General features: G+C 45.6%; 1 protein-coding gene across 1 annotated transcript in view; it reads right to left on the bottom strand.

The window, feature by feature from the left end:
- Window positions 1-15,666: 15,666 nt before the first annotated feature.
- BRINP2 (BMP/retinoic acid inducible neural specific 2) overlaps window positions 15,667-26,988 on the bottom strand; it is a 122,014-nt gene continuing 110,692 nt past the window's right edge. The window contains exons 5-8 of the mRNA XM_047753785.1: window positions 25,361-25,466; window positions 22,696-22,932; window positions 19,684-19,906; window positions 15,667-17,674 (exon numbers count right to left, since the gene is read on the bottom strand). Of these exons, the coding sequence (XP_047609741.1) occupies window positions 16,558-17,674; window positions 19,684-19,906; window positions 22,696-22,932; window positions 25,361-25,466 (1,683 nt within the window). The 3' untranslated portion in view covers window positions 15,667-16,557. The remainder of the gene's footprint in view (window positions 17,675-19,683; window positions 19,907-22,695; window positions 22,933-25,360; window positions 25,467-26,988) is intronic.

Raw genomic sequence — 26,988 nt, 5'->3', positions numbered from 1 at the left:
GTTTCCTCTGACTCATATTAATGTGCTTATCTCTGTATTAGTCAGCGGAAGCCAACTGTTGTAACAAACAACCCCCAGATGCCCCTGAGATTATGTAACACATGACTGTGTGTGGAACAGTCTGATGTGGAATAGCTCCCCTGGGCGGCTTTCTTCTAAGCAGATGTCCAAGGTCTTCTTACCTCACATATCCTGGCTCTAACCTTCAGTTCTCAGAGCCCTTTCCTGTCTTCTCATAGGAGAGGAAAGAAATAGGAGAGCTGTGTTTAGGGGCATCCAGGGGCCAAGCATAGGAGAAGGAACATCACCTCTGCCCAATTCCTTTGACTGGTAGTAGGTAGAGCAGAGCTTGCCCCTGAGATGCTATAGCAGTGCAGCTGTTAAGAGTCCAGGCACATGGCCACACTTTACTTCAGGAGGCTGGCAAATTCAGACTAGGTGTGAAGGAGAAATACGGAAACCTTTTACTAAACATCTAGTCCCTCTTTGTCGCAGTATTCTCTCTTTCTCTCTCTCTGATGAGAATAAGATGGACTGTTTTGGTCTCTGACTTGACCCTGGAGGTCTGGGAGTCAGGAGGCTGCAGGGAAAGGACAATGTTAATTAGAGGGTGATGCTTCATAGTTTCAAGGTAATTATTAGTCAGTATAATGTCATGGTCAAGAAGTTCCAATGCCAGACTAAACTTTTTCTCTTGGTATTCCAGACCTATTTCATCAGTTTCTGAGCTAAAGCTGCTGCAAACAGAATACCAACAGAGTAGAGAGCTGGTCTAGGCTTCCATCACTAATTGGCACCATGTTGTCATCCATGGTTCTAGGTACTTTCACGATAAGCTTCTTTGCCACAATTTCACCTCATAATTAATTGGCCATAAGCCCATTTTGCCGTGAAAGATAAAATAACTGGTTGATAGTTTTTGGTTTGACAGTTTTATTTCAAATGATTGAAGTGAGTTAGTATTTCTTCCAGTTAGCATTTTTTTTTATAGTTTAATTTTATTGGAGTATAGTTGACCTGCAATGTTGTCTTAGTTTCAGGTAGACAGCAAAGTAAATCAGTCTTATGTATAAATATATCCATTCTTTTTTCCCTGCATGTTATTACAGATTATTGAGTAGATTTCCCTGTGCCATACAGTAGGTTCTCATTAATCATCTATTTTATAAGGCAGTATGTTAGCAGCTTTATGGATGGATTTTCCCAGCTGTCAGATGACAATGATTCACCCCAAGAGTTGGTTTCTTACTCTGAAACACACAACATTGGAGGTGAAAGAAGCCAAGGGCCTGAAGATGCAGAGCTGAGCCTACATTTCCATAGAACTTTGGCAAGTCTATAAATGGACAATTGACAAGATGTTAGGCATTAAAAAAACAGTAGACAGTGCAATCCAAAGCTCAATTACAAACATGCATCCTAGTATTTTGAAACCGATACCTCTTCTTAATGAAGAAAGAAATTTAAATAAAAAAATGAGGAGACAACTCAACAAGATATATAAAGCTATGATTGAAGACTTGGAAGAGAGGTGTTTAGATACAAACCACACAATAAAATCAGTTATTTGCACAACATTGCCATGGATGTACACTTAAAATGTAATCAAATTTTTTTTGCAAAAAGTCTTTTAAATTTTGTTACTCATTTTTCATGTTTCCATGTGTCCCTCTTTGATCTTTTTAATCTTTTATGACAAAATTGCCTTACAGCCAATTAGTTACATGGTAAAAAGTTTTGCGGCAAAGATGCTTCTGGTGAAAATTCCTAATGTGGTCACCCATGGCCCTCACTTCCCGGTCAGGGTTAGTGGCGCTTTTGTGGTGGTCCTGTGGCATCATGATGTTTTCTTTTCACTTTAAAAAGCAAGCCGAATGTCCAGAATAAGCAACATTATGTGCAGAGTTGTGGAGATTCCAGTCTGGTTAGACACTGTAAAAGACAGGCTGCGGTCCTGGTGAGGTGATGATAGAGACGGTCATTGTAACAGATTTTGGGGTGTGCTACAGAGGCCTCCTCTTCAGGGTTGGTACACATTCCTCTCATTGCTTGGAATGGCCACTGCTGACAGCTCACAGTTCACAGCTATGCCTCCCACTAGAAACCGCCTTGACCAAAATTATGCATTCCTCTGCATATCTCCTTCCAGGTAGCCTATGGCTTGTGACTGCCTGCTTGGAGACTTAAAAGCCTGGCCCTCTTGCCTCAATTTGGGACCACGCTAAAGGACAATTTAAGCTCCAAAACTCCCACTGAGTCTGCTTAGGTCTCAGGGACAACATCATTGCAAGTCAGCTCCTTCTTCTTCCCAGACTTTGCATCTTCACTTCCTTACGTATGTATCCCTTAAGAACCCGCCCCATTAAAACTTCTGCTTGCCACTCCTCACCTTAGAACTCACTGGTACAAAATATGGTTTTAGGAAGCTGACTTTCAATATGGGATTTTTGAGATGATTCCACCATTGGCTCTCTGGTGATGCAAACTCCATAACTAGCAGTAGGTAGAGTAGAGCTTCCCCCGAGATGCTGTAGCAGTGCAGTTGTTAAAATTAGGGAAATTTCTGTGCTATTGTTAAATCAGCCACTAGCAATAGACTGATATGGGATATTCATAGAAGGAGATACACGACCTAGTACAGTATTTCTCATGTTTGAAAGGATAAGGGAAATGTAATTATAAGGACCATGGAATTGGGTGGCTGTTGCTGAGCACCATTGATTTTTGGAAGATAAATAATGATAGGTTCAGATGATTAATCACCATTTCAAGACAAAATATGAAAGCTAGAGGGCCTCCTTAGCAGTGTTTAGGGAAACCCTGATCTCTTGCAACCAGAGTATGGGCCAAGAGAATTAAAAGAAAATAGGCTCAGGACTTAATCATTAAAGTAGCAGAACTTCAGATAGGATTGAATTCTCAGCCTCAGTAAGTTCCTGTGCCAAATACAAGGCCCTAATGGGGAAGGGGAGGATGCCAAGACCTGGAATGGGCTGAGTAGATGCAGTTATGGGCCTTGACTTACCGGGCCTTCAAAAGTCCCCTCCTCCCCTCTGCCTTGTTAGAAGATAGGATCCCTCCCGTTACTTGCAGATGATACAGAGACCTCAAATGAGGTGCTTCAGAATGTCTCCTACCACTCCCCTTGGCACCTAAGCCAATAAGGATGGTTGAATCTCAATAAACCATAGCTAAGCCTGCTGTGGAAGGAGAGATTATATACCCCAAAGAAGCTGCAAGGCATGACTGCTAGGTACTAGTAGTAGCTGGTAGCATATGTGTGAGACTGAATTCTGGAGTACTGGATCAAATGGACAGCACATAAGGTTGTATAATCCAGAGTTCATCAATATGGAAACAGCCATCTTTTTATATGATTTGATTCCCTGGCAATGACCCAAGAGATGATACCAACAGGTAGCTAGAAGTGCTTTAGGATCTGGAAAAAGCTAAGTCCCACATATGGTGAAGTAGAAATGCTAGAACTTCCATGGTGAAGGAATAGATCAAAAGTTTCAAAGAGGGTGGCACACTAGACTGCATATACTATATAAGGCTGGAGACCCACCAGTGAATAGCTTCCATAGGAGGGCCCGAAGGACAATCCAAGTGTCACACCAGTAAGGAATACTCTGGCGAAAGTTGGATCAGCTTAGTGGTGACAGTTCTCTATTGGTCAAGACTGACAATAGGAGAGGCTAACACAGAACTGGGCTTCCTAATAGCCTGATTAGATCCCCAAATAATAAAGGTCTAGGTGGTGGCACTCAAACCCTCAGAAGCAAGGTGGTTGCAATTATTTTAATGACGCAAGTGGCGAAAGTCTTTTTATGTGGCAAAAGTCAAGTGGCATTTGGGTTGGGCTGGAGGGGGGATTTAATCTCCAAAGAGGTACGGAGATGTTAATGGCAATTTGGTCTTTCCAGAGGTAAGTTAGGGGATAATTAGACAAAGGGGATACTTCTTTGATTACACAAGTAAAAGATGGATAATAAGAAGGATGAGGGAAGCTTCTCAAACTTGAGTCAGCTCTCAGACTCAGAACACTGAGAGCAGAAAGATATGCTGGTTCCCTATGAAAAGGGATCCTGCAACTCCATAGCCAGCCATTGTATTCCACTGAAATTCCTCTAGTTCTTTTCCTAAGGGACTACAGCGATTTACTTAAGTGATATGCATTTAGTAAAAGGGAATATCCAAACTCTTTAATGATGTTAAACATAATGTCGGAATTGGCACTGATACTCAATATGAGACCCAAAATGTCAAAATAGACTTCATGTTAGAATTGAATCTAGAGATCCATTTAGGAAGTTTTTTGTTTCGTTTTGTTTTGTTTGCTTTTTAGGGCCACACCCTCACCATATGGAGGTTCCCAGGCTAGGGGTCAAATCGGAGCTACAGCTGCCAGCTTACACCACAGTCACAGCAACACAGGATCCAAGCCAGGTGTGCGACCTATGCCACAGCTCACCACAACACTGGATCGCAAACCCACTGAGTAAGGCCAGGGATCAAACTCACAACCTTGTGGTTACTAGTCAGATTCATTTCTGCTGTAGCACAATGGGAACGCCTGGTTTTTTTTGTTTGTTTGTCTTTTGTTTTTGTCTTTCTAGGGCCACACCTGCAGCATATAGAGGTTTCTTGGCTAGGGGTCTAATCAGAGCTGTAGCCACTGGCCTATGCCACAGCCACAGTAATGCCAGATCCAAGCCCCTCTGTGACCTACACCATAGCTCACAGCAACACCGGAACCTTAACCCACCGAGCAAGGCCAGTCCTTGTGGATACTAGTCAGATTCGTTTCCACTGAGCCATGAGAGGAACTCCGATTTGGGAAGTATTGCCATGTAGTGGTAATATATGAGCCAGAAAATAAATGAAATTCTGCAATCCCTGGTCTGACTCATAGTGGGTCTACTGGTTTCATGGATCCACCTGATGGTCATTTGCTGGTATAATTAGAAATGACATGCTTGGGATTTGGCAGAAACGCTTGGAATTGGCATTCGTTCCTTAATCTATGGAGTAAGAAATATCATAGTAGTGGGAGCTAAATGGAAGCCTCTGAAACTCCCACCCAAGCCAAGATAGTAAATGAAACAATAATATTGAAAGCTGGGGAAAATAGAAAGCATTAGTGGTCCTTCAAAGATGTAAAGAATACAAAGGTGATATCTGTGACAAATCCCCACTTAACTCAATAGAATTGTCCATACAAAAATGGAATGAATTGCGACTGAATGATTCACTACCACAAACTTAAATCAAGTAGTGGCCTCAACTGCAGATGCTGTGCCAGATGTGATTTTACTAAAGCAGATTAATATAGCCTCCAGCACATATGAAGTGGCCATTGATTTGGTGAGTTCATTCTTTTCCATCCCAATAGGAAAAGAGGATCAGACAGAGTTCATATTTACGTGAGATGGACAAGAGTACACAACTGTGGTCTTATTTCAGGTTGTCTTAAGCTTCGCCCCTTTGTTACAATATTGCAAGAGGACAGGTGAAATATCTGACATTTCACAGGACATCAGCTTGGCCCATTATACGGACAGTGTCATGCTAATCAGATCAGATGAGCAAGAAGTAGTAGGTATGTCGGAAGCCTTTGCAAAACAGGTGTGCTCCAGGGGCTGGAGATTAAAGCTTCAGAACCCCAGCACATTAGTGAGCGATTGAAGGATCCAAAGTTCTGAAGAAAGCTAGACCATCCTCTTCAATTTAAACAAAATGTTATATCTTATACCTGCTACTAAGAAAGCATACATCTTAGCAGCCTTTTCAGGTTCTAGTGGGAGTGTATTCTGTACCTGGCAACACTGCTGACCCAGTTCCCAGGCAACATTAAAGACTGTGATCTTTGAATAGTGTTTCAAGCAGGAAAGCTCATAGGAGGACCAGGCTGTCATAAAGTGGTCTTGACACTTGAGCCTTATAACCTAGGAAACCCTATAGGACTAACAGAATGGCATCTTTGGGGGTGAAGGTTGTGTTTAGAGTTTATGGAAAGTCCCATAAAAGAATCACCATGCGGATCTCTGGGATTTTGAAGAAAGTCCCTGCTATTCATCTACAGCAAGGGACTGCCACCATTAGAAAGCAGCTGCTAACAGGCTACTTGGCCTTGGTAAATACAGACCTTTTGACTGTGAGACACCAAGGACCTTGTGGCCAGAGTATCCATCATGATCTGGGCCCAGTCAAAGCCACCAAGTCATAAGGTGGGGCTAGTCCTACAGCAATCCATTCTAAGACGGATATGGTACATCCAAACTTGGAAACAAACAAAGCTGGAGAGCACAGGTAAGCCAATCAAGCAGGTGGCTCAGAAATAAATGCCATCCATCAGTGTTTGATTTGTGTATCTCCCGTAGCATCTGTGGCCTAATGACTAGATAACAGAGAAGTAAAAAAGCCAACCTTTATTTCTAGGGTGGTGGTGATAGAGATGAACATAAATCTTCTCAGTGGGCAGAATTTTGATGTTATTTGCAATTGGCCAGCAGCTTTGTATAGAAAGAGATGGGGCCTGAAATAAAACTGCAGATTAAACTCATGGGCAGTAGTGAATGGCATGATTAGTTGGTCAAGGACCTGGAAGAAGAAAGATTAGAAAATCAGAAATGAAGAGGTCTGGGAGTTCCCATCATGGCTCAACAGAAAAACAAATCTTACTAAGAACCATGAGGTTGTGAGTTCGATCCCTGACCTTGCTCAGTGGGTTAAGGATCCAGTGTTTTGGTGAGCTGTGGTGTAGGTCCCAGATGCGGCTCGGATCCCGCGTTGCTGCGGCTCTGGCGTAGGCCGGCAGCTGTAGCACCAGTTCGACCCCTAGCCTGGGAATTTCCATATGCCATGGTTGCAGCTCTAAAAAGACCGAAAGAAAGAAAGAAATGAAGAGGTCTGGGGAAAAGTCATGTAGATGGGTCTATGCAAGTGGACAGGAAATGTGTGTGAAGGTTTTTAAACTGTAGGTTAGTGCTCACCAGAGAATTTCTGCTATGAAAGATGAACTAACCAATTAGACATTCTGACTTGGTCAGCTGGTGAAAGCCAATGGCTGTCATTGGTCACTCTGGTGCTGGCACAATGGATGCATGAACTAAATAGCCATGGACATAAGTGTGGAGGTTATACATGGTTTCCCATTTATTAAGGCTGACCTGGTTATTGCTGCTGTTGAATAGTTTTTGGAGGCAGCTGAGAACTTTGGAGATGGGTGAAGAATTTTGAAATAACGCTTTAGATTATTGATTATTCTCACTTTTTTTTTTTAACCATGGTAGCTTTTGGATGTATTTGTGGGTCCACAAAGAATGCCAAGAGTGATATATTTTTCTGTAGGCCAGTCAGACTCTGCAGGAAAACACTTTTCTCAGGTACTCCCAGTAGGATCATAAAGAAAAAGTCCTTTTGCCTTCACAGGAGGCAACAAGAGCAAGAACGCATCCTGACAACAACAGCAAGAATGCATTGGCTGAAGAAGAGTCATTACGAATAAAGGGCATAGTAAGACTGTGTTTGAAGGTGATATGGCCTTATAAATAGAGAATTCTAAGGAAAACACCCCCAACATTTAGAACTTATTCAACAAGTTTTCAGGATATAAGATCAATATATGGAAATCACTTATAGGGAGTTCTTGTTGTGGCACAATGGAAACAAATCCGACTAACATCCGTGAAGATGTGGGTTTGATCCCTTGCCTTGCTCAATGGGTTGGGGATCTGGCCACGCTGCCGTGGTCTGTGGTGTAGGTCTCAGACTAGGCTTGGATGTGGTGTGGCTGTGGCATAGGCCAGCAGCTGTAGCTCCAGTTCGACCCCTAGCCTGGGAACTTCAATATGCCACAGGTCCTAAACCTAAAAAACTTAAAAAAAAAAAAAAAGAAAAGAAAAGGAAATCAATTATAATCCTATACTCAAACAATGAACAACCCAAAAGTAAAATTAAGGAAACAATCCCAGTTATAATAGCATCAAAAATCATAAAATATTTAGGAATAAATTTGGCAGAAGAATTGTGAGAATTTAAGACCGAAAACTACAAAATATAATCAAAAGAAATTAGAGATTTAAGTGGAAAGACATTCCGTATTTGTAAATTAGAAGATTTACCATTAAGATGGAAAGACGTCACAAAATGATTTATAGATTCATTAGAACCCTATCAAATTGCAGCTGGGTTTTTTTTGTTTGTTTGCTTGCTTCTTTTTGTTTTTGCAGAAAATGACAAGCTGAATTTCAAAAACCCCAGCACTGTCATAGTATCTTGACAAAGAAAAAGCTGGAGGTTACACATTTTCTGATTTCCAAACGTATTGCAAAGCTACCATAATAAATACATTGTGATACTGGCATTAAGATAGACATATAGGAGTTCCCGTCGTGGTGCAGTGGTTAACGAATCCGACTGGGAACCATGAGGTTGCGGGTTCGGTCCCTGCCCTTGCTCAGTGGGTTAACGATCTGGCGTTGCCATGAGCTGTGGTGTAGGTTGCAGACGTGGCTCGGATCCCGCGTTGCTGTGGCTCTGGCATAGGCCAGTGGCTACAGCTCCGATTTGACCCCTAGCCTGGGAACCTCCATATGCCGCGAAAGCGGCCCAAAAAAATAGCAAAAAGACAAAAAAAAAAAGATAGACATATAGATCAATCAAATGGAATCAAGGGTTTAGAAATCAAGCCATGCATTTATGGTAATTTTCAATACATGTGCTAAGACAATTACATGGGGGGAAAATCTTTTCAACAAGTATTGAAACAACTGGATATACACAGACACAAGAATGAAGTTGGACCCCATCTCACACTGTATACAAAAATTAACTCAAAATGGATCAGAAGTCTAAATGTAATAGTTAAAACTGTAAGACTCTTCGAAGAAAACATAGGTGTAAAGATACATGACCTTAGATTAGGCCATGGATTTTTAGATATGACCCCAAAGCAACAAAAGTAAAAATAGATGAATTGGACTTCATCAAAATTTTAAACTTCGTGCTTCAAAGGATACTATCAAGAAAGTGAAAAGAAAATCATACATATTGTATGATTCCATTTAGGTGAAATGTTCAGAATAGGCAAATCCATAGAAACAGAAAAGAGATTAGTGGTTGCCAAGGGCTGGGGGGTCAGGCAGGAATGGAGAGTGACTGCTCATGGAAAAAGGATTTCTTTCTTGGGTCCTGTAAATCATCTGGAACTAGAAAGTAGTGTTTGGTGCACAACTTTTTGAGTAAGAACTACCGAATTGTATGCTGAAGAAGAGTGAACTTTATGGTATGTGACATATCTCGATAAAGCTATTATTTTCAAGAAAAAGAAATGAATGAAAGATCAGAGGGTGAGTCTGGAACATGATCATTCAGCCGACTCATCACCGTGCCTGGACTCATGCTACTCCCATTTGTTAGAACATTTCCCCATCCTTCTGCCTGTCCACCTCTGACTTCTAATGTAAATGGGATATATATAAACTCCTTCACGTGTATATCTAAAAACATTATGGTAGTACTGTAGCGTGGTTTCCCATCAAGGAATTCAACTTGAAATTGACTGCAGTCCGGTCCTTGCTAGAAGTGCACTTAAGATGTGCTATTTGAAAGAGACAGTCTAATGGGCATGTTAACTATCCATTCTCTCCAATCTTCAAGCTCTATCACAGTAATAAGTTATATCATCAGAAACAATGTACCTGGGCCACGTGACCTAGCCAGTCACAGGCATTTGGGTGATGAGTGATGTTATATTATATTCTCTGCTTTTATAGAGGAGCTATATAAGAAACATCTGCTTGAATGGCTTATCCCTGTCTGCCGCAAAACTGTAATTGAAGATCTTTTCTATTATATTACCCGATGACCCTGATGTAAGGGCCCAGATGATAAATTTCTCTGGTTCCAGGAAGAAGTTTGCTTATGCAAGGAAGTAGCACAACTATTTCTTTTTCTTTGGCTTCTCCTCCCCTCCCTTTCCTTTCCTCACACATAGAAACTATCTAATGCAATAAGAACAACCTACACTTATTGAGTGTGTACAGCGAACCTACCCCTGCGCTGTATATGCTTGACCTAACTTGACCATCACAGTATCCTATGATATACACACAGTTATTGCCCCTCTTTTACAGGTGTGCAAACTGAGGCTGAAAATAATTCACTAACATATCTCGCTGCTCACAATTGTGACTGAGGTGGGATTTGAACCAAAGCAGCCTAACCCCAGAAAGTATGCTAAGTCTAGCTTCTGCTTTCACTTAGCTGTTTAGCCTCCTCCAAGTTTCATTCTATAAGTCATCTGCAAAATTTTTGAATTAAGGGAGTGTACATACTAAATACACAGGGCTTATTTTTTTATTCCCCACCTCTCCTATCTGAAAATGCTCAATAAATAATGTTGATTGATTCATTCCTCCAAGTTTGAGATCCTTGGAAGAATGACCCTACATAAATTCTGGTGGCTGGTTTTATTAATGATGCAAGGGTAGTAATCGCACAGGCTAGAGGAGAATTGAAAACAGAAATAATTCATTTTATTTCTCAGATTAGGTGCCTTGAGATGGCATAGCACCTTAGCAGTCTAAACTCCGGGGTCTCTGAGTGCTTGCACATTGCTGCTGCGGATTTAATCATCTCATCTGATGTATGTTTCTGCAGAGTGACAGGTACTCCCTATCCCACAGACTTCCTCTGCCAGGCTTGGGGGGAGCCCTTTACACGGGCAGCATGATTCAGCTGGTCTGTGGGGCTGCTTATCTGTAAACATGTTCCCAGGCAAGCCAGCTCTCAGGCCACTGAATTTTGATTTAGTTAAGTTTCCTTTTCTTTCTTCTCTATCCTCTCTTTTCTTAGAGTACTGGTATATCTATGTCAGGCACCTGGCTCCTAACGAGTTGACAGATTAAAGGCTGATGGAGCACCAAGATTTCTTAAGTGAAGTCTGCACCTCCCAGCCAGACATCCCTGACCTTTGGCTTCCTGGGAACCTGTACTTCCTAGGTCTCTCTCTCTCTGTCTCTCTCTCTCCCTTCCTCTCTCCCTCTCCCTCTCTCTCTCTTACCCTGAGTACTACAGGAAGATGACAGACATACTCTTTAAGGGTTTGCTCCCCCAAGTATGGTCTTCAGACTACCAGCAGCAGCATCAACTGGGAACTTCTTAGAGGTGCAGAATATGAGCCCTGCGCCCCCAGACCTGCTGAAATGAAATCTGCAGGCGAATCATTAAAGTCAGGAAGCCCTGATTTCTGAACACTTCACCCTCCAGGGAAGGAGGCCTCTCCTCTACCAAAAGGATCTCCCATGGCCATGTCTGGAGTGTGTTTTGGACTGCGTCACAAGGTGCTGATGTGGGACTCAGGAGTTACAAATAAGGGCACCAGCCAGACGGAGTACGTGCCTTTGGAGGGGCTGTGTTACTGTCGTGGCTCTTTTCTGCCCTCTGAGGGGAGAGTTACACATTATAGGTTGAATCATTCCCTCATAAACATGTAAGTCATCTGGAGAGCTAGTTAGTTATTGCTTCCATAGTTATTAGGTTCACAAGAAACGTCGCCAGTGTCCTGTCCAGGGAGTGCCCGGCTCCCTTTCTGTGCTTCATCAAGACTTTGCCCATCTCTACTAAAGAATGCACCCCTCTGGTCTTGGTTATGCATTCCCACCCCCTCACATGATACTGTGCAATTCTTCATGGTGGCCCAGAAGAATCTGTAAAAGAAGGAAAGGAGGGAGGGAAGAAATAGGATTGAGTTTTAGAGAACTGAAGGTACATGTGTTTTCTGGAAGTTGGAGAGTATGGAACAAAAGTATGCAGAGAAGTGAGCACTTAGAAAGGAAAGAAAATCTAAGAGGGAGAGGTTGGGGATGAAGTTGTCGGGTTACAATAAGGGGACAAACCAAGAATTAAGGTCACTTAAATATAACTGTGGAGCCAACATGAGAATTCAGGTCTGTCTGACTTATGGCATGTGTGTCTTCTAAATCAACTGCTTTTAATATCATGAAAAGATAGCACTAGATGATTTCCCAGGATCTGCATAGCAAACCCAGCTCCAGAGAAGTGAAGTGACTTGCCCACAGTTATAGAGCTGGCTGGTGGCTAAACCAGAAGAAAGGTGTGTGTTTACAGCCACTCTACCTGGATTTTCCAATCTATCCTTCCAGAGCCAGAGTGCAGGCCTTCGTTTTATGTCTTGGGCATCTCCTTTGGTTCACGGTCTCTTGCTCTTCTGCTGGAAGGGGCAAGGACTCTCAGTGCAAAGCAGAGTGTTGCCATGGTGACTCTACAGCCTAAGGCCTTTGGAGGTTGGTGGTACCCAGATGCTTCTATCCTTAACACAGGCGATGTTTTGCAGAAGTTAGCAGATTTGAAAAGATATTCAAAATCATATTGGTGGTCTATAGAAAATATCAAGAAATTGGGGTGGTGTGTTGTAATTTAAAAACACTGAGCTGTTGGAGTCATCAAGAAAGTTGATCCCTCTCTCTCCAGCTTAGATGGGAACATGTATACTCTGTGCTTTAAGTTTCTTAGGGGAGAAAACTTTACTCTTTTTCTCTCACTTGTTACTCTGATTATTTTTGCTAGAGCTAATCCCAGGAAAGGGTGTGAGGGTACTCCTACCGCTCAGTCTTCCTCTTCTGCTTGCTGGAAAATGGCCTCGCTCCTCCACCCTCATACTCCCAAGTCCTGAACTGGGTCCCTGTCATCTCCCAGGACCCAGATGTCATTTACTGCAGAGAGGGGTAGAGATGGAAGCTGATTAGGCTACTCCTAGCCTTGCTAATAGAAACAATCTTAGGGAATTTCTTTCACCTCTTCCTTCTCATGTCAGAAACCAGTAGACTGGATGACCTCTAAAAACCTTTCCACTCAAAAACCAAATCCTCTGTTTTGCCAGTGGGTTAAACTTCTAAGACTTACATCTTCCTAAGGGCACTTTAATTTTCCTACAGAATATAATGGCAAAAAAAAAAAGGTCTCTTTTAGATGCAAGGGAACAGACTTACATGATGAAATTACAGACATTGGAGGTGATATTTTGGGGCAGAACACCATGTAGGCAAGGTATTCCATCCACTCATAGGCAGCTCTGCCTATAATAACCACTATTTTAATATTTGTGAAAAGAAGCCAGGAACTGGACCTGAACTATTTCTCATACCCAGTATTTGAAGCGATCTTCATTTACATTTTTTGGCTATGGATGCATGATTATGCATTACATTATTAGCAGCAGGTATTAAATACATTATTTAGTATTAGAGTTATTAGTCTTGAGCATTAGGGCAGATTAGCATTTGATGTATTCGTTCTTTAGGGTTACAATTAAAGCTTGATTTTTGGATTGTTATATCCAGTCACTGAATTGTCATTTGGCTCTTAACTCTGCAATGAGTTCACCAACATTGCCAACCCAGTACTAATTAATTAATGACAATTTGCAACTGTGTCTAAGAATAGGTGATTCACATATCCTGATTATTATAGGCTTTTAAGGCAATGATTTGGGGACAGCCTTTCCTTATTACGGCATTTCTCAGCCTAGCTTTCTGAGAAATCTATGCTGAATTCATAGTTTCAAGCCTTTAAAAGCCTCTTAAGGCATCCTGGCCATCCTTTACTCCCCATCTTTTTCCACCTGGCCTCTAGAAGCTATCTTTGGTCTGCTGATTGGATCCAAGCTCTTCTACACCAGATACCCCATCACTGTCTTGGAACAGAGGAGTCGGGCATCCATCACAGGTAACAGGTGAGTAGGTCAAGTATAAACATGTCTACTGCTATAATGAATTATTAATGTCTTTTAGGCCTTCCATCAATACGGCACTTGCTCCTGGGCTCAGAACAGCACTCCTAAATATTTACCATTGCTTTCAGAAATTTGATATGTTCAGCTTCATGGTTTGACCCTTCAAACAGGCAAAAGGTGGAAAGTTTGGAACTGGATGCACGTTTCCAAAACCATAATACATCAACACTAGCATCTTCCCAGAGCTTTTCTGAGACAAAGAGTCTGAGATGCCACATCTTTCCTCATAACTCTCTAGGTGGGCTCTTCCCCAGTCTGCTGATTCAGGGGCTGCCAGCTGAGGTTTCCCACCTCGCAGCTGTGGGACTGGCTCAGGTGCATGTGAACCCTAGTGTCCTCATTCAGTTCCCTCTGGGACAATTACCTTCATGCTACTGAGGGTCCAACTGCTAATTTTGTTCACAGCACATTCTCGCCTGCTTTCCTCCCCACTCTCAATATTGCAGCGGATGATGTGCCTTTAATGTGTGGGTGAGGACCTCTGCCCACCCACTCCTACAGCACATAGACATGCACACGCAACATGCTAAAATCGGACTCTTGTGTGTGCCTTACACCTCTCACACCTCATCCCAAGAAGGTCTCAAAACCTTCCCACCAGTTGCAACCCCTTTCTCAACAAAAGTACACTCAGTACCTCAGCACCCCCACTGATGAAAAAGACATCTGCTGGTTCCGCCTTCCCTGGCTGAGGAGCTTGGTACGAACTCCCCAAAGCAAGCAGTGGCTGAACCAAAAATAGGCAGCCAATACCTGTGTTCATCCCTAGATCATCCCATCACTCTGAACTTCTACACAAGAAGCCTTCGGGGGAGTTGTGAAGAAAGAAATGCCCTAGGCTGCTTAGCTACCAAGGATTTCAGGCCCGCCTGGATCGAGAGATGGTGCAGTAATAGAAGGCTGAATTCTCCTCTCTGCGACAGTAAATGTAGAAGTCTCTGGGAAGACAGACACGACCATCCTTTCTGTCTCCCAGTTCGTTTTGTACCGAGACGTACCGCAGGTAGGGAATGAGGTACTTAGTATTTATGTGGTGACTTTCACCTGAATAAAATGGGGGTTGTCATGCCTACACATTGTACTTGGATCGTGTGGAGAATAGACAGAATTGTTCTCCAAAAGATTTGCTATGAAATGATTCTCATACCACCTTGGGGAGGCACTAAGGGAGAATGATGCATTGTTCTGTGTGGCTTATGTCAAACCTGCCTTTTAGGCTGGGAAAGCACTAATCAGAATGAAGAAAACCAGTACCCGTGTCTTCATCCATCCCAGTTCCCTCCAAGGGGCGAGCCCAGACCGTGAGGGGGAGAGTGTGAAAGATTCTCCTGATGTCCACAGCGGTGCGGGCCAGGAGGAGCCCCCTTTGGCAGGCTTGTGCCCCAACACTTTCATATTATTCTTAATAGTGGCCAGTCTACTATGCACTCGTAGGACTTGTGTGAGCCCTCACACTTGGGAAGAGGGGATGGTGGGGGTGGGAGGCATAGCCAGATAACCTTCTGGAAGAATCCTGCCTCACTCCATTCTTCATTTAGTAGTACTCTCTCCCCCCCTCCCTCACCCCCCTCGCCTTCCTTTCTGCCCCCCCCCCCCACCGCACATGTGTGCACGCGGGCGCGCAAACACACACAGACATGCACACAGAGTCAAGGTTCATATGCACTCACTGTGTGCACACTGGTCAACTAGTCTCCTAGATGGCAATACCCACCCTCCATGGGTGCCCATGTGTCACACACACAGCAAATTTTTAAAAATCCAGGCGGCCCAAGGAATGATACTTCTTTTTTCTCTTTTTTTCTCTCATGTGTCTCCTTAAAACAAAGCCTTTTTAAAAATATATGTATTAAACCAGTTAAACTTTTACTCATCTGTTCTTGTGGCTGGAGCAGATTGACAAGAAAAACAAACACAAAATACATATTTTTCTGTTTTTTTGTTTTTTTCTTAAAGAAAATGTCCCTATACATGGTCTCTAACTTGACAGAGCTGCTTTCTTGGACAAAATGGGATGCTGTTGGGAGAGGAGCACCAGATGGATCCCGAGGGGAACGTGGAGCACGCCCGGCCCTGAAACGGGGGGAGGCCAAGGAAGCTAGGGGCCCAAGGGAGGGGGAGCAGGGCTGCCTGCCTGCCCTTAGCCGTCCTCTGAGGGTGTCACTTTTCGTTTCCCAGGGGAGCCGGCTCCAGGAGCAGTCCGTGTCTGGAGGGCTTAGAGGAGGCAGCGTACAAAAAGTAAGAACCAATCACGAAACAACACCATTTTAAGAAATCTGGTTAAAAAGAATAGAAAAGTGACTCCACCACCGAGGGAGAGGCAGCGCTCACCCTCCCACTGCTGTTCCCTCTGGCTTTCTTGAATGATAAGAATCACTTTTAAGAAGTTGTGTGTTGCAGGGTTTGGCTGGTTCTTTTCCTGAATCTCTCCCTAGGCTCCTCTCCTTCAACCGCATCCATTTGAGAAAGCACCAACTTTACAGATTCCAGGATGCTGAACTGTAGCTTCCCCGTGCAAGTGCGTGCGGCTGTGTGCACGTGCGTGGTGAGTGTGCGCGTGTGTGCCGTGGCTGTTTCTTCCTCTCCTGCCTGCATCAGTCCAAGCCCCGAGGTCCCATCAGCTGGGTGCTGACAGTCTTAAGGGAGCACCCTGTTGGCACTAAGGTGAGGGCTTAGGTGATCTTTGCGCCCCGGATTCATGGATCCCCTCCCTGCCCAGTGCTGGAGTGGGTCCCCCATTAGCTACAGAGTTTTCCTGTCTCATACTCCACGGGGTTTGGCAGCTTGGAGTTGAACGCCCTCAGCGAGGACTGAATCCTGCCCACCTCATTGGTGGCCAGCTTGAGCCGGTGCCGGAGCAAGCAGGAGAATAGGTCAAGCCGGACTTTGCCAGGGGGAGAGAGCTGGTTGACCCGGTCCCTAAGCTCGATGAGCTGCAAGAGGGCAGAGTCCTGGGAACCTTGAGTATATGGGTAGTCTAACTGGAGAATTAAGTCCCGGATGGCATCGGGGTCAAAGGGCAGGCTGTAGCCAAAGACCTGTAAGGTGTTGATTTTCATGTAGCCCAAGTTCTTGGAGGGGTCAGTCATCTCCAGAGGCTCATAGTAGATTGTCTCATTGGAGCTGTCATCCAGGGACTTGATGCGGCTCCGCAGGTAAACATGGACTGTCTCAAAGAAGGTCTTCCACCTATTGCCCAAGGTGATAGTCCAGTTTTGGCACTGGGCAGCTGCGTCCACGTTAGTCCTCTCCCAGTCGGGGAAGTCGCCCTCATTCACGGGCATGAACCAGCTCTCCGAGTGGCTGCCCCCAAAGGGGTTGACGTAGATGGCCATGACAGGCTCCAGGGTACTGTTCTTGGTGAGGCAGATCTGTAGGGATAGGGCCAGCATCACATGCACCAGCCCGGGCTTGTACTTGTTGCTCTTCAGGGTGAGCAGCATGCGTTTCCTCCAGGAGGGGTCGAACCAGCTGCCCAGCCGCATGTCGTTGCTGATGAAGATGGAGTGCACCTCGATGCGGCTGTCCCGCTTCTGCAGCAGGTACTTCAGCTCCAGGTCCTGCAAGTCTGTCTCCAGCCCCAGAAAGTTCTCCAGGGACTCAGCCACCTCAGGGCGGCACAACCCCTGGGCGAGCACGTAGCCTGGGTTGCAGCTCCCACAGCGTGTGCTATTGTCTGGGGCACAGTGGGCACAGGCGGGCCCTTCCCCCAAGGCACAGGGGATGGGGCCCTGGCAGGAAGATTGGTCGTAGGGGCAGGTGCAGCTGTGGCTCTGTTCCAGGAAGGTGCCAGGGAAGGTGCTTTCTCCACAGTAGAGCAGGGACTGGATTCGGTTCCACCAGTAGGACAAGGACCTTTGGAGAGGGAAGAGATAAATGAAGCAAGAGTCATAGGAGGCTGTGCATTGCTGCTTCCCTAAGAGTGGCAGGAGACCAACTACTAGGCAGGGAAGGCAATGAGCAAGATAAAAGCCCCACGTTCTCTGAATGATGGAAACCCTACTCTACCTCTTTGGGATGACTGAGCAAGGCCTGGAGCTGGGCATTTGAGGGATCGACCCCAGAGAGATCTGACATCAAACTCGCGCTAAATTAGCCAGGCTCACCCCTCCTGAGGCAGTACCGCCTCATTCCCTTATTCAAGAGCCCATAGAACAGTAGAAAAAATCGTATTGGGGAAATAACAATTTAAAATTTTTTAATTAAAAAAAGAAAAAAATGGGAACAGGAAAGCTTCAGAAAAAAAAAAAAAAAACCTATGGAAGATCTCCAATGTCTTTCCCATCAACTCTAGTTTTCAGCCTCTTCCAACAACAGGCTCTCCAAACTTCCCAAATGTCATGCCAACTTCTTTCTGCCTCCACCATCTCTGCACTTGCTGGAACTCTTTCACCCAGGACAGGGCTTTTCTAGGGCTGGCTCCCTCCTAAGACTTAGATTTCAGCTCTTGGGATATCTCCTCAAAGAGGTTTTCCGTGACTCCCCTACCAGAAGAACCACCCCATCCCTCTCTATCACACCAGCTCACTTTGATGTTATCCACAGCAGCGCTTGGTATCAAAACTGATTGTATTTATTGTTGACTTGGTCAGAGTTGGCTTCCTGGCAGGCAAATGCCCCGAGAGCAGGGCTACTGCGACATTCACCAACATATTCTCAGAAACTAGGACTCTTCCCTGTGCCTGGTAAGCATTTACTAATTATTTGTTAAAAAGAAATGAGCCTTTCCCAAAAGCCCTGGCTGGTTTGTCCTGTCACTCATGCTTGATTGTCACCTGGGCCTTAGTGAGAGGTGCACCTCTGGGCTGCTGCGAGGGCAGCGCCCCCTCCTGGACGGCTCTCTCCTGCATGTACCAGTCCACTTCCGCCGCTTCCTGCACAATCTGGCCAAGACTGCATTCTCCCTAGTGGTTTTTCTCTCTGGCCTGTGCTATTGCCAGCCCATGCCTTTGAAATGTGCTCCATGAACATGAATTTAAGTGGCTGCCACAGAGCAGTAATTTTCCAAACTTGATGTTCCTGTATATTTATTCTATCTCCCCAAATAACAAATACCCCTCACTGCTTACTATTAGGACCTACGACGTGGACTTCAGAAAAGCTTGTTGATTGCTTGAACACACGCATGAAAGAGTGGACAGAAGAGTGAGGGCCTGAGAACATCCAGTGCCTCTCTGTTCCCGAGGACACAGGGCCTCTGGTCACCCACCTCCGTGACTCAGAACAGTCACTTGTTGGAAACAATCCACTGTGTGTGTTTCTTTTTCTTTTTGTTTTTTAGGGCCACACCTGCAGCATATGGAAACTCCCAGGCTAGGGGTCTAATCAGAGCTGTAGCTGCCGGCCTACACCACAGCCACAGCAATGTGGGATCTGAGCCGCGTCTGCGACCTACACCACAGCTCATGGCAATACTGGATCCTGAACCCACTGAGTGAGGCCAGGGATCAAACCTGTGTCCTCATGGATACTAGTCGGGTTCCTTTCTGTTGCACCACAATGAGAACTCCCACTGTCTGTTTCTTATCACATGGAATTGGTGTACAAGCTTTAATTCCACCCCTTCCTTTCCTAAAAGACTTATTAAAATGGAAACAAGTGAGAATTTGAATATTATTAGAATAACATTCAAATTGACCATAAGATATATCCAAGCTGCCTCTCTCCTCCTTTCCTCTCTCTCTCCCTTCAGACATAAGCCATGATTGAGAATGACACCCAAGTAAGTCAAGTCAGCAAGAGACTCTACAAGGCCGCATGTGGGTCAGCACACCCGGACTTGCCCTGTTGGACAGGGGTCCTCTCTCCGGCTTCAGCGCTGTTGTGGGCGGTATGGCTTCGGCTCTGGCAACTGGGATGCTCACCTCTCCTTGGGCAGGCGGAAGCGGGGCTGCCGGTGGCAGCGCTTGCAGAGGTTGAAGAGCCGGCGGACAATCCGATGGGTCTTCTTGAACAGTACTTTCAAGCTGGCTCCCAGCTGCTGGTAGCGGTGCTGGAGGCTGGTGTCCATGGCCCAGAACTGGGAGATGGCTGTGGAGTTGAGGAACCGGTCGTCGGGCAGCCTCTTCAGCAGCGCCTGGAATTCCTCTGTGGGTAAGGACAAGGGGGCTGGGCTGAGGGGGGCCCCCCTATGCAGACCCCGGGAGGGCAGGAGGACCCCCTCCTCCAGAGCCATCAGACTGTCAATCACTGTATGAGGATGGAGGCTTCACACCCACTCTCCCAGGCCCTTTTCTTTCTTTCTTTTTAGACAACCTTATTGAAAAATGATTGACGGCCATAAGATATGGCTTTGGGATTCTTTCCCATCCTTCCTGTCTCTACAATGCTTCTGAATTTCAAAACCTCTCTGTCACCACCCACGGGGCCAGTGACCTTGAGATGCACCTCTTTGCCCTTTATACTTCCGTCTCAGTCATTCAGTCTTCGCACCACAGCACCCTTGGGGAAGGCGTGAGGCACTCCTAAAGGTGGGGGCACATGAGACTGGCAAGCGGGGACAAGCACCCAGCTTGGAAGTCTGCTTAGAAGCCTTTCGGTGTCTGAGACCAGCCTCTCCCCTCTACATCCTTCTTTCTGACTCTAGGACACCCTTCCTCTCTTTTGAGATCTCTTGGCCAGATACCTGTTCTTTCTTGGAGCTAATCCAGAAGCAATGTGCTTTCTGGTTCTTAGCTCCTACTGCAGGTCTGAGTTTTCCTCCAAGCTTCCCGGGCACAATGTGTTTTCTGAATTCATGTTCAGATCTCTGTCCATGGGTCTGCTTTTACTTGGGACCTGCAGCCATTAGGTCTCCCAGTGGGGGTCCAGACTGCCCTGCTTCACTCACTAGCAGTAATTCATAGTGCAGAAAGCCCTTTTCCATAACTCAAGCCATTACCTAACACTGCCCCCTATTCATCCAGTGCAGCTGAGGCTGGGGGGCTATACCCTTAGCTACCGAATGCCTCCTCTGGGACTTGAGGTGGAAGTGCCTAGGACCTCAGCTCATTCTGATTTCTCAAGCCCCTGGTCCTTCATCCCTTACCCAGGTGATCAGGGAAAAAAAAATCATGCCTAGCAATGACATTAACAACTAGCATGTGCACAGTTCATTTTATGAAACACTTAGGTATGCAAAAGAGCACAGAGAATGACAAGCTAGATTCCTACATGCCTACCACCTAGATTTTGCCATATTGAATTCAAATTTTTTTAAGAAATAAAGCAAAGCAAATACACTTGAAAGCCCTAAACTTCCCTCCCATCTTTATCTAGAGGCAACGTCTCTCTGAAATGTTTTATCATTGTCGTGTACTTTGTAACATTTTCTTTTTTTTTATAATTTTTTTTTATTTTCCCACTGTACAGCAAGGGGGTCAGGTTATCCTTACATGTATACATTACAATTACATTTTTCCCCCACCCTTTCTTCTGTTGCAACATGAGTATCTAGACAAAGTTCTCAATGTAACATTTTCTATAAATGTATTTATCCATTAAAAATTAAGTATTGGCTAGCCTGTTCTTAGACATCATATAAATAGTATTTGGTATGTTTTATATTTAATAATATTACATATAAATGTTATTCAACCTTTTTCATTTGCTTTGTTTTATCCAACATTAAGGGTTTTTGGGGGTTTTGTTTTTTGTTTTTTATGGCTGCACACATGGCATATGGAAGTTCCAGGGCCAGGGCTTGAATCCAAGCCACAGCTGTGAGCTACATCACTACTACAGCAATGCCAGATCCTTTTTAACCCACCATGCCAGGCCAGGCAGGAATCAAACCCATGCCTCTGCAGTGAGTGGCCTGAGCCACTAGAGTCAGATTCTTAACCCACTGCACCACAGCAGGAACTCCAGCATTCAGGTTTTTGAGCTATATCCATACAACTCTTATTCATTTAGCCTGGTTTAGTTCATTTAGTACTGAAGTGAATGACTATATCATGCAGAGTTCTTTATGCTTTAATTCTGTCTACAGTGTTCCATGTGAGCCATCCATCCACCTCCTGTTAGCGCTTTCCCTCATTTGCAGATAAAGAAATGGAGGCATTGAGAAGCTTCATGGCTTAATCGAATGGCTCAGTATAGAGTATGTTAGGCCCATCCAAGAGGTTATAACAAAACACTACAGACTGGGTGGCTTATAAACAACAGAATTATATTTCCAGAGGCTGGAAGTCCAAGCCAGGGTGCTACTAGCAATGTCTGGTAGCAACCCAAGGCCCTCTTCTGTGTTGCAGAGAGCCGATTTATTGCTGGGTCCTCAAAGGGTGGACAGGTAAGGGATCTCTCTGGGACCACTGTAAATGAGCACCGATCCCATTCATGAGGGCTCTGCTCTCACAATCTAATCACCTCCCAAAATCCCCACCTCCTAATACCATCATCTTAGGCATTAGATGTTCAACATATGAATTTGGGGCGAACAAACATCCAAACAGTAACACAGAACAAGGACTCAGAACCAAGTCCTCTGAATCTAAGTCTCGAGGTGACATTGGTATCCATCATACCTGCAATTAGCAATAACCAGCATGTCCTCCGTGCCTCCTAGTAATATGCTATGTGCTTCATTCATTCAACAAACATTCACTGTGCACCTTACCTGCAGGCACTGTGGAATTTGTAGCTTATGGCCTCAATTATATTTACCTCAGCTTATTAAGTCCTTGAAACATGTCTCTTTGGTAGGTATTAGGTCTATTTGCATATACAACAAAAGAAAATGACTTGAGCCTTGGGGTGGCTAATATAACCCACTGAAGGTCATGGAGCCAGTTATGAGGCTGGGCCTAGAGCCATGATGAGTGCCCTGAATTCTTGTCCAGCACCTCACGGCCACCTCCTAGCCACAGGGAGGAAATCTGGGCTGGCTGACTGCTCACCTGACTCCTCAAACTGCCGGTTGTGAGTGGCCCATGCATCCTGGATCTGCAGCAGGCTGTCCTCCATGGCCTGGATGTCGGCGTCGGGACAGTTACATTCCGGGAAGGTGGGACTGCACTTGCACCAACAGTCATTCTCCTTGCAGATGAGTTCACCCTCGGAGCTGCATGTGATGTAGCTGAGCGCGGCGGCCACGAAGCGCTCACGCAGGTACTCGGGCAGCAGCACCTGCAGGCCTAAGCAAAGGATGTGGGGGGGTGACCGCCAGGCAGGCCAATGGATACTCAGTTTCCCACACCCAAGGCTTCAGAATCCCCAGCTGGGGTTCTGCTGACTTGTACATCCTGGGCCCCACGCAGGGCCATCCCAGGGCCTAATCCTGCTGAGCTGGTTGGGACAGAGGGTTACCACTGCCCCAGTGACAGATGGGGACATCAAAGCTCAAGGCTCAGTCGAACCCCTCACGTCAGCCAAATTGAGAGCATGCATATCATCTGAACAGGCTTATTGGCTACACGTCAGCATTTCTAGGATGGAAATGGGACGGTGTTGCAGATAAAGGAAGAGCTTATAGCCCTCGTGGGGGAAGAATCAAGGCTTGATAGGCTTTTTGCTCTGCCTCCAACAGCCATCTGGTTTCTAGCTTCTCAGATTAGCAGCAGGCCTCCTGGGATGTCCCTGAATGCCAACCCTCTTGGCCCCCCACCTTAACCAAGGAGGCTGCCCTGCCTAGGAGGTAGGGACAGGTATTGTGGGTATATACTGGCCAGGTATGGCAAACTTTCCATGTATGACTGCATGGAACACTTGTGGTCATAGCCGAGGCTCTTACAGGTGAGCCCAGTGACCCGCCAAAGTCCCAAGACTAGTAGAGTAGGCTTGGTGTCAGATCCCACCCCCTTGTTCCATCAGGTCATACTACATAAGTGGGACTGGCTGCCCATCTCATGATTTAACCTCAAGGAGAGTTGAAAGCAGGATGGTGGTGGATGCTCCAAGTTCAGTCAAGCCTGGATAGACACGCATGTCTCTCGGCTCTCTTTTCTAATTAGCTGCCTCTGGTCTTGGATATAATCCACTCAATTGCTGCAAGCTTCAGTTTTCCTACCCATCTGGGGTGGATATTGGTTACCAGCAGCAGAATATACTCCGAGTTGGCTTCAGGCCACACAGGGTGGCTGTTGGAAGCATGTCAAGAGAGGAATGAAGGACAGGGATGCAGCCGTGGAGGGATACTGTGAAACACTATGCCAAGAGAGCAGGAGACGCACGGACTTCTCGATGTGACGAGCTCCCGTTATCAAATATCTGCCAACTCTTTATTTTCACACCCTTGACCTTGTCCTTGGCAGGAAATTAGAGATCCCAAAGTGTGCATCCCTATGTCAGCAGACCTCAAGTCCAGGATTGCAGGTGCAATACATGTTTGTCTTTCTTATTTGAGATCCACCTCCTGTTCTGAACGGCCCCTAAATGCTCCTCTCCTGACGCTGTGCCCACAGTGACACTAGAGCAGCCCTCTCCACACACCCTGTCCATGTTCACTGGCTTTCAACACTCACCCCTCTCCAAGTCCTTTCCTTTCACCTCCCCCACTAGCTCCCTCCTCCTCACCATAACATTTCCCGTTGCTATAAAATAAGTGCCCCAAGCAATGTCTGCATGAGTGATGGGCTATAAAATTAAACGGCATAAACTATTCCAAATGAACCACCAGACACTCTGAACTTCACTCATCGCTAATTTCCAGACACAAACCCAGCCCATCCAGGGATGGAGGAGAAGGGTGCTAATAGCATCGGGTGGCTTTCAATAAAGGCATCTTCTCCTCCTTTGCATTCTATATTTGATTCCTAAAGCATGGAGGGCTTGCATCTGGCTCGGGCTGCCTGGAGTTTGTAATCAGAGATCCTGGGAGAGGGCTATTGTTTTATGATACCAAGACAATAATATCTTAAACAGAGTCCAATTCAGTTAGGTCTTAAGAAGAAGGAACTTTCCCACTGCCAAAGAGCTCTATCTGAATCAGTTGGCATGGCACTCTGGGGGACGGAGGACAGGACCTGAGTGCTTCCCCTCCTCTCCCAGCCTCCAAATCTCACATCATTGCCATTCCTTTGGCCTTTCTGATGCTGAGGCTCCCATTCCTCTCAAACCCATCTCCTGAGTTTGGTCTCCCATGGAAGACAGCAGACTGAAAGCAGAAAGCAGGGCCACTCTCCCACGGTCCCACACTTGGTACAGCTCTTAGTCGAGCTAGAGATGGTGCCTCTTAACCACTCTGCAAAGGCCAGCTGCTCCCCCAATGTGTCCTTAGGATAAAGCAGCGGGTTCTTTGCACAACACAGGAGATCACCGAACTAGACCGAGGCATATGAGGATGGATGTGCTATTGCTGCAGGATAGTGGCAGAGGTCTTGGGAAGGATAGGAGGTGGGAGGATCTGCGTGTCGAGTGGTTTGAGCGATGGTCTAGGTGTCAAGTAAACCACATCAAGAGTTCTCTCAAGAGAATGACAGCAAGTTGTTAAATACAGGTCCCAGAACTGGTGGTAGTTCTTGCCATTAGAAGCCAAATAGGGCAGGGAGGACTTCTTCACATGAAAGATCCAAATTGTTTTTGACCAGGTATGAAAAGCATGAAAATCATCACAGGGCTGCTTACCGAGTAACTGCACCTTGTTCTCCGGACTCTGTACCAGGACGGAGCTGACCGAGTCCAGGTTGTCGTAGTTGCTGCAGCCCAGGGGGCCGGTCCTGGTCTCTGTGACCTAGAGAGGGAAGGGCAGGGTGTGGGTTTAGATAACAAGTCAAAATTTTCCCTTCCCACTGCCCTTTTCCGGTCGGCCCATCTCAGGCTCCGTGTCCTGTCAGTGACCAGCTCCAGGAAAGATGTAGGTCTCCCTACCCTGGGAGCATAAAGCCATTTTCTTTCTTGTCCTAAGTTTGTGAGTATCAATGGTATAGGGAAGGCAGAAGTGATCGTCTATATGTGGAAACCTTGCAGAGGGAGCCAACAGGAGATTGTGTCTATTTTTTTGTTTGTTTTCGTCTTTTTAGGGCCACGCCCGTGGCATATGGAAGTTCCCAGGCTAGGGGTCAAATCAGCTACAGCTGCTGGCCCATGCCACAGCCACAGCAATGCAGGATCTGAGCTGCATCTGCAACTTACACCACAGCTTATGGCAGTGCCGGATTCTTAACCCACTGAGCGGGGCCAGGGATTAAACCTGTGTCCTCATGGATGCTATTCGGGTTTGTTATCACTGAGCCACAACAGGAACTCCCCCAAAATTTGTGTCTGGGAAGAGGAAACTCAATGCAGGCAGAGGAGGCTGGACCTTCAAGCTGGAGTTCCCCTTTGTGCCCACCCCCAGAGGAAGACAGGAGGCCAGATGCTGATGCTGTCAGCCTGCTGGTGAGCCCAGCTGCATCCACCCAATGTGGTGCTCAGAGGCTTTAGGGAGCCCAAAGATGAAAAGCACAGGAGAAATATGAGTTATGAGTATTATTATTAATATTAAACATTTAAGTCCCACCTCGGCACTGAGACGTCCTTTGAGAAAATCAGCCATGGGCTTACTGCATATTTTAATAAGTATATTAAATATACATAAACTCTTATAGCTATGTAATATTCCAAAACACCGAAGAGTCATTTTAAAATATTATAAAGTTGGCCTATCCGTTTTTCCCTGATGTTTAAAGTATAAGATGAAAAATGAGGAGCTTTAAATGCACTGAAATAATTATGTAATAAGAGTGATGGGGACCTGAGGCCCTTTCTTCTCAGGATCTCGGAAGGCTTTGCCAACAATCAATCAACCAATCAAGGGGTATTTATTGAGCAGCCACTGTTCAATTCCACGCAATTTATCAAACATTCATAGAGTGCCTTTCTCGGAGTTCTTCAAGGAAGTCGGCCCTGATACCTCTGACCTTCTCTCCTAGCTCCAGGCACCTCTGCTCTGCAGCAGGCATGCAAGTCGCAGCTTTCCAGCCTTTCCTGCGAGTGTTTGGTTAAAGCCTGGGTCCTCCACATACTAATGCCTCCACAGAGGTAAGCTTATAGTTTTTTTTGCTCACCATGTTGTCAACAGCAATTAATGCAGTGTCTGGCACATGGTAGGTCCTCAGTAAATTAGAGAATGTACAAGTAATCCATTCCAGGCTTTGGGGGGTAGAGAAGTGGGCACGAGGATGTCCAAGTTATGTGGCGTGTCCTCCAGGAAGTTACAACCTGTGGGGGAGGCAGGTGTGCACACAGCCGAATGATACACATCCGTGTGGAGC

This window comes from Phacochoerus africanus, chromosome 11 (assembly GCF_016906955.1).
Source record: "Phacochoerus africanus isolate WHEZ1 chromosome 11, ROS_Pafr_v1, whole genome shotgun sequence".
NCBI lineage: Eukaryota > Metazoa > Chordata > Mammalia > Artiodactyla > Suidae > Phacochoerus > Phacochoerus africanus.
The sequence above is the reverse complement of the archived record's forward strand: the minus strand, read 5'-3'. Positions and strand labels throughout refer to the sequence as shown.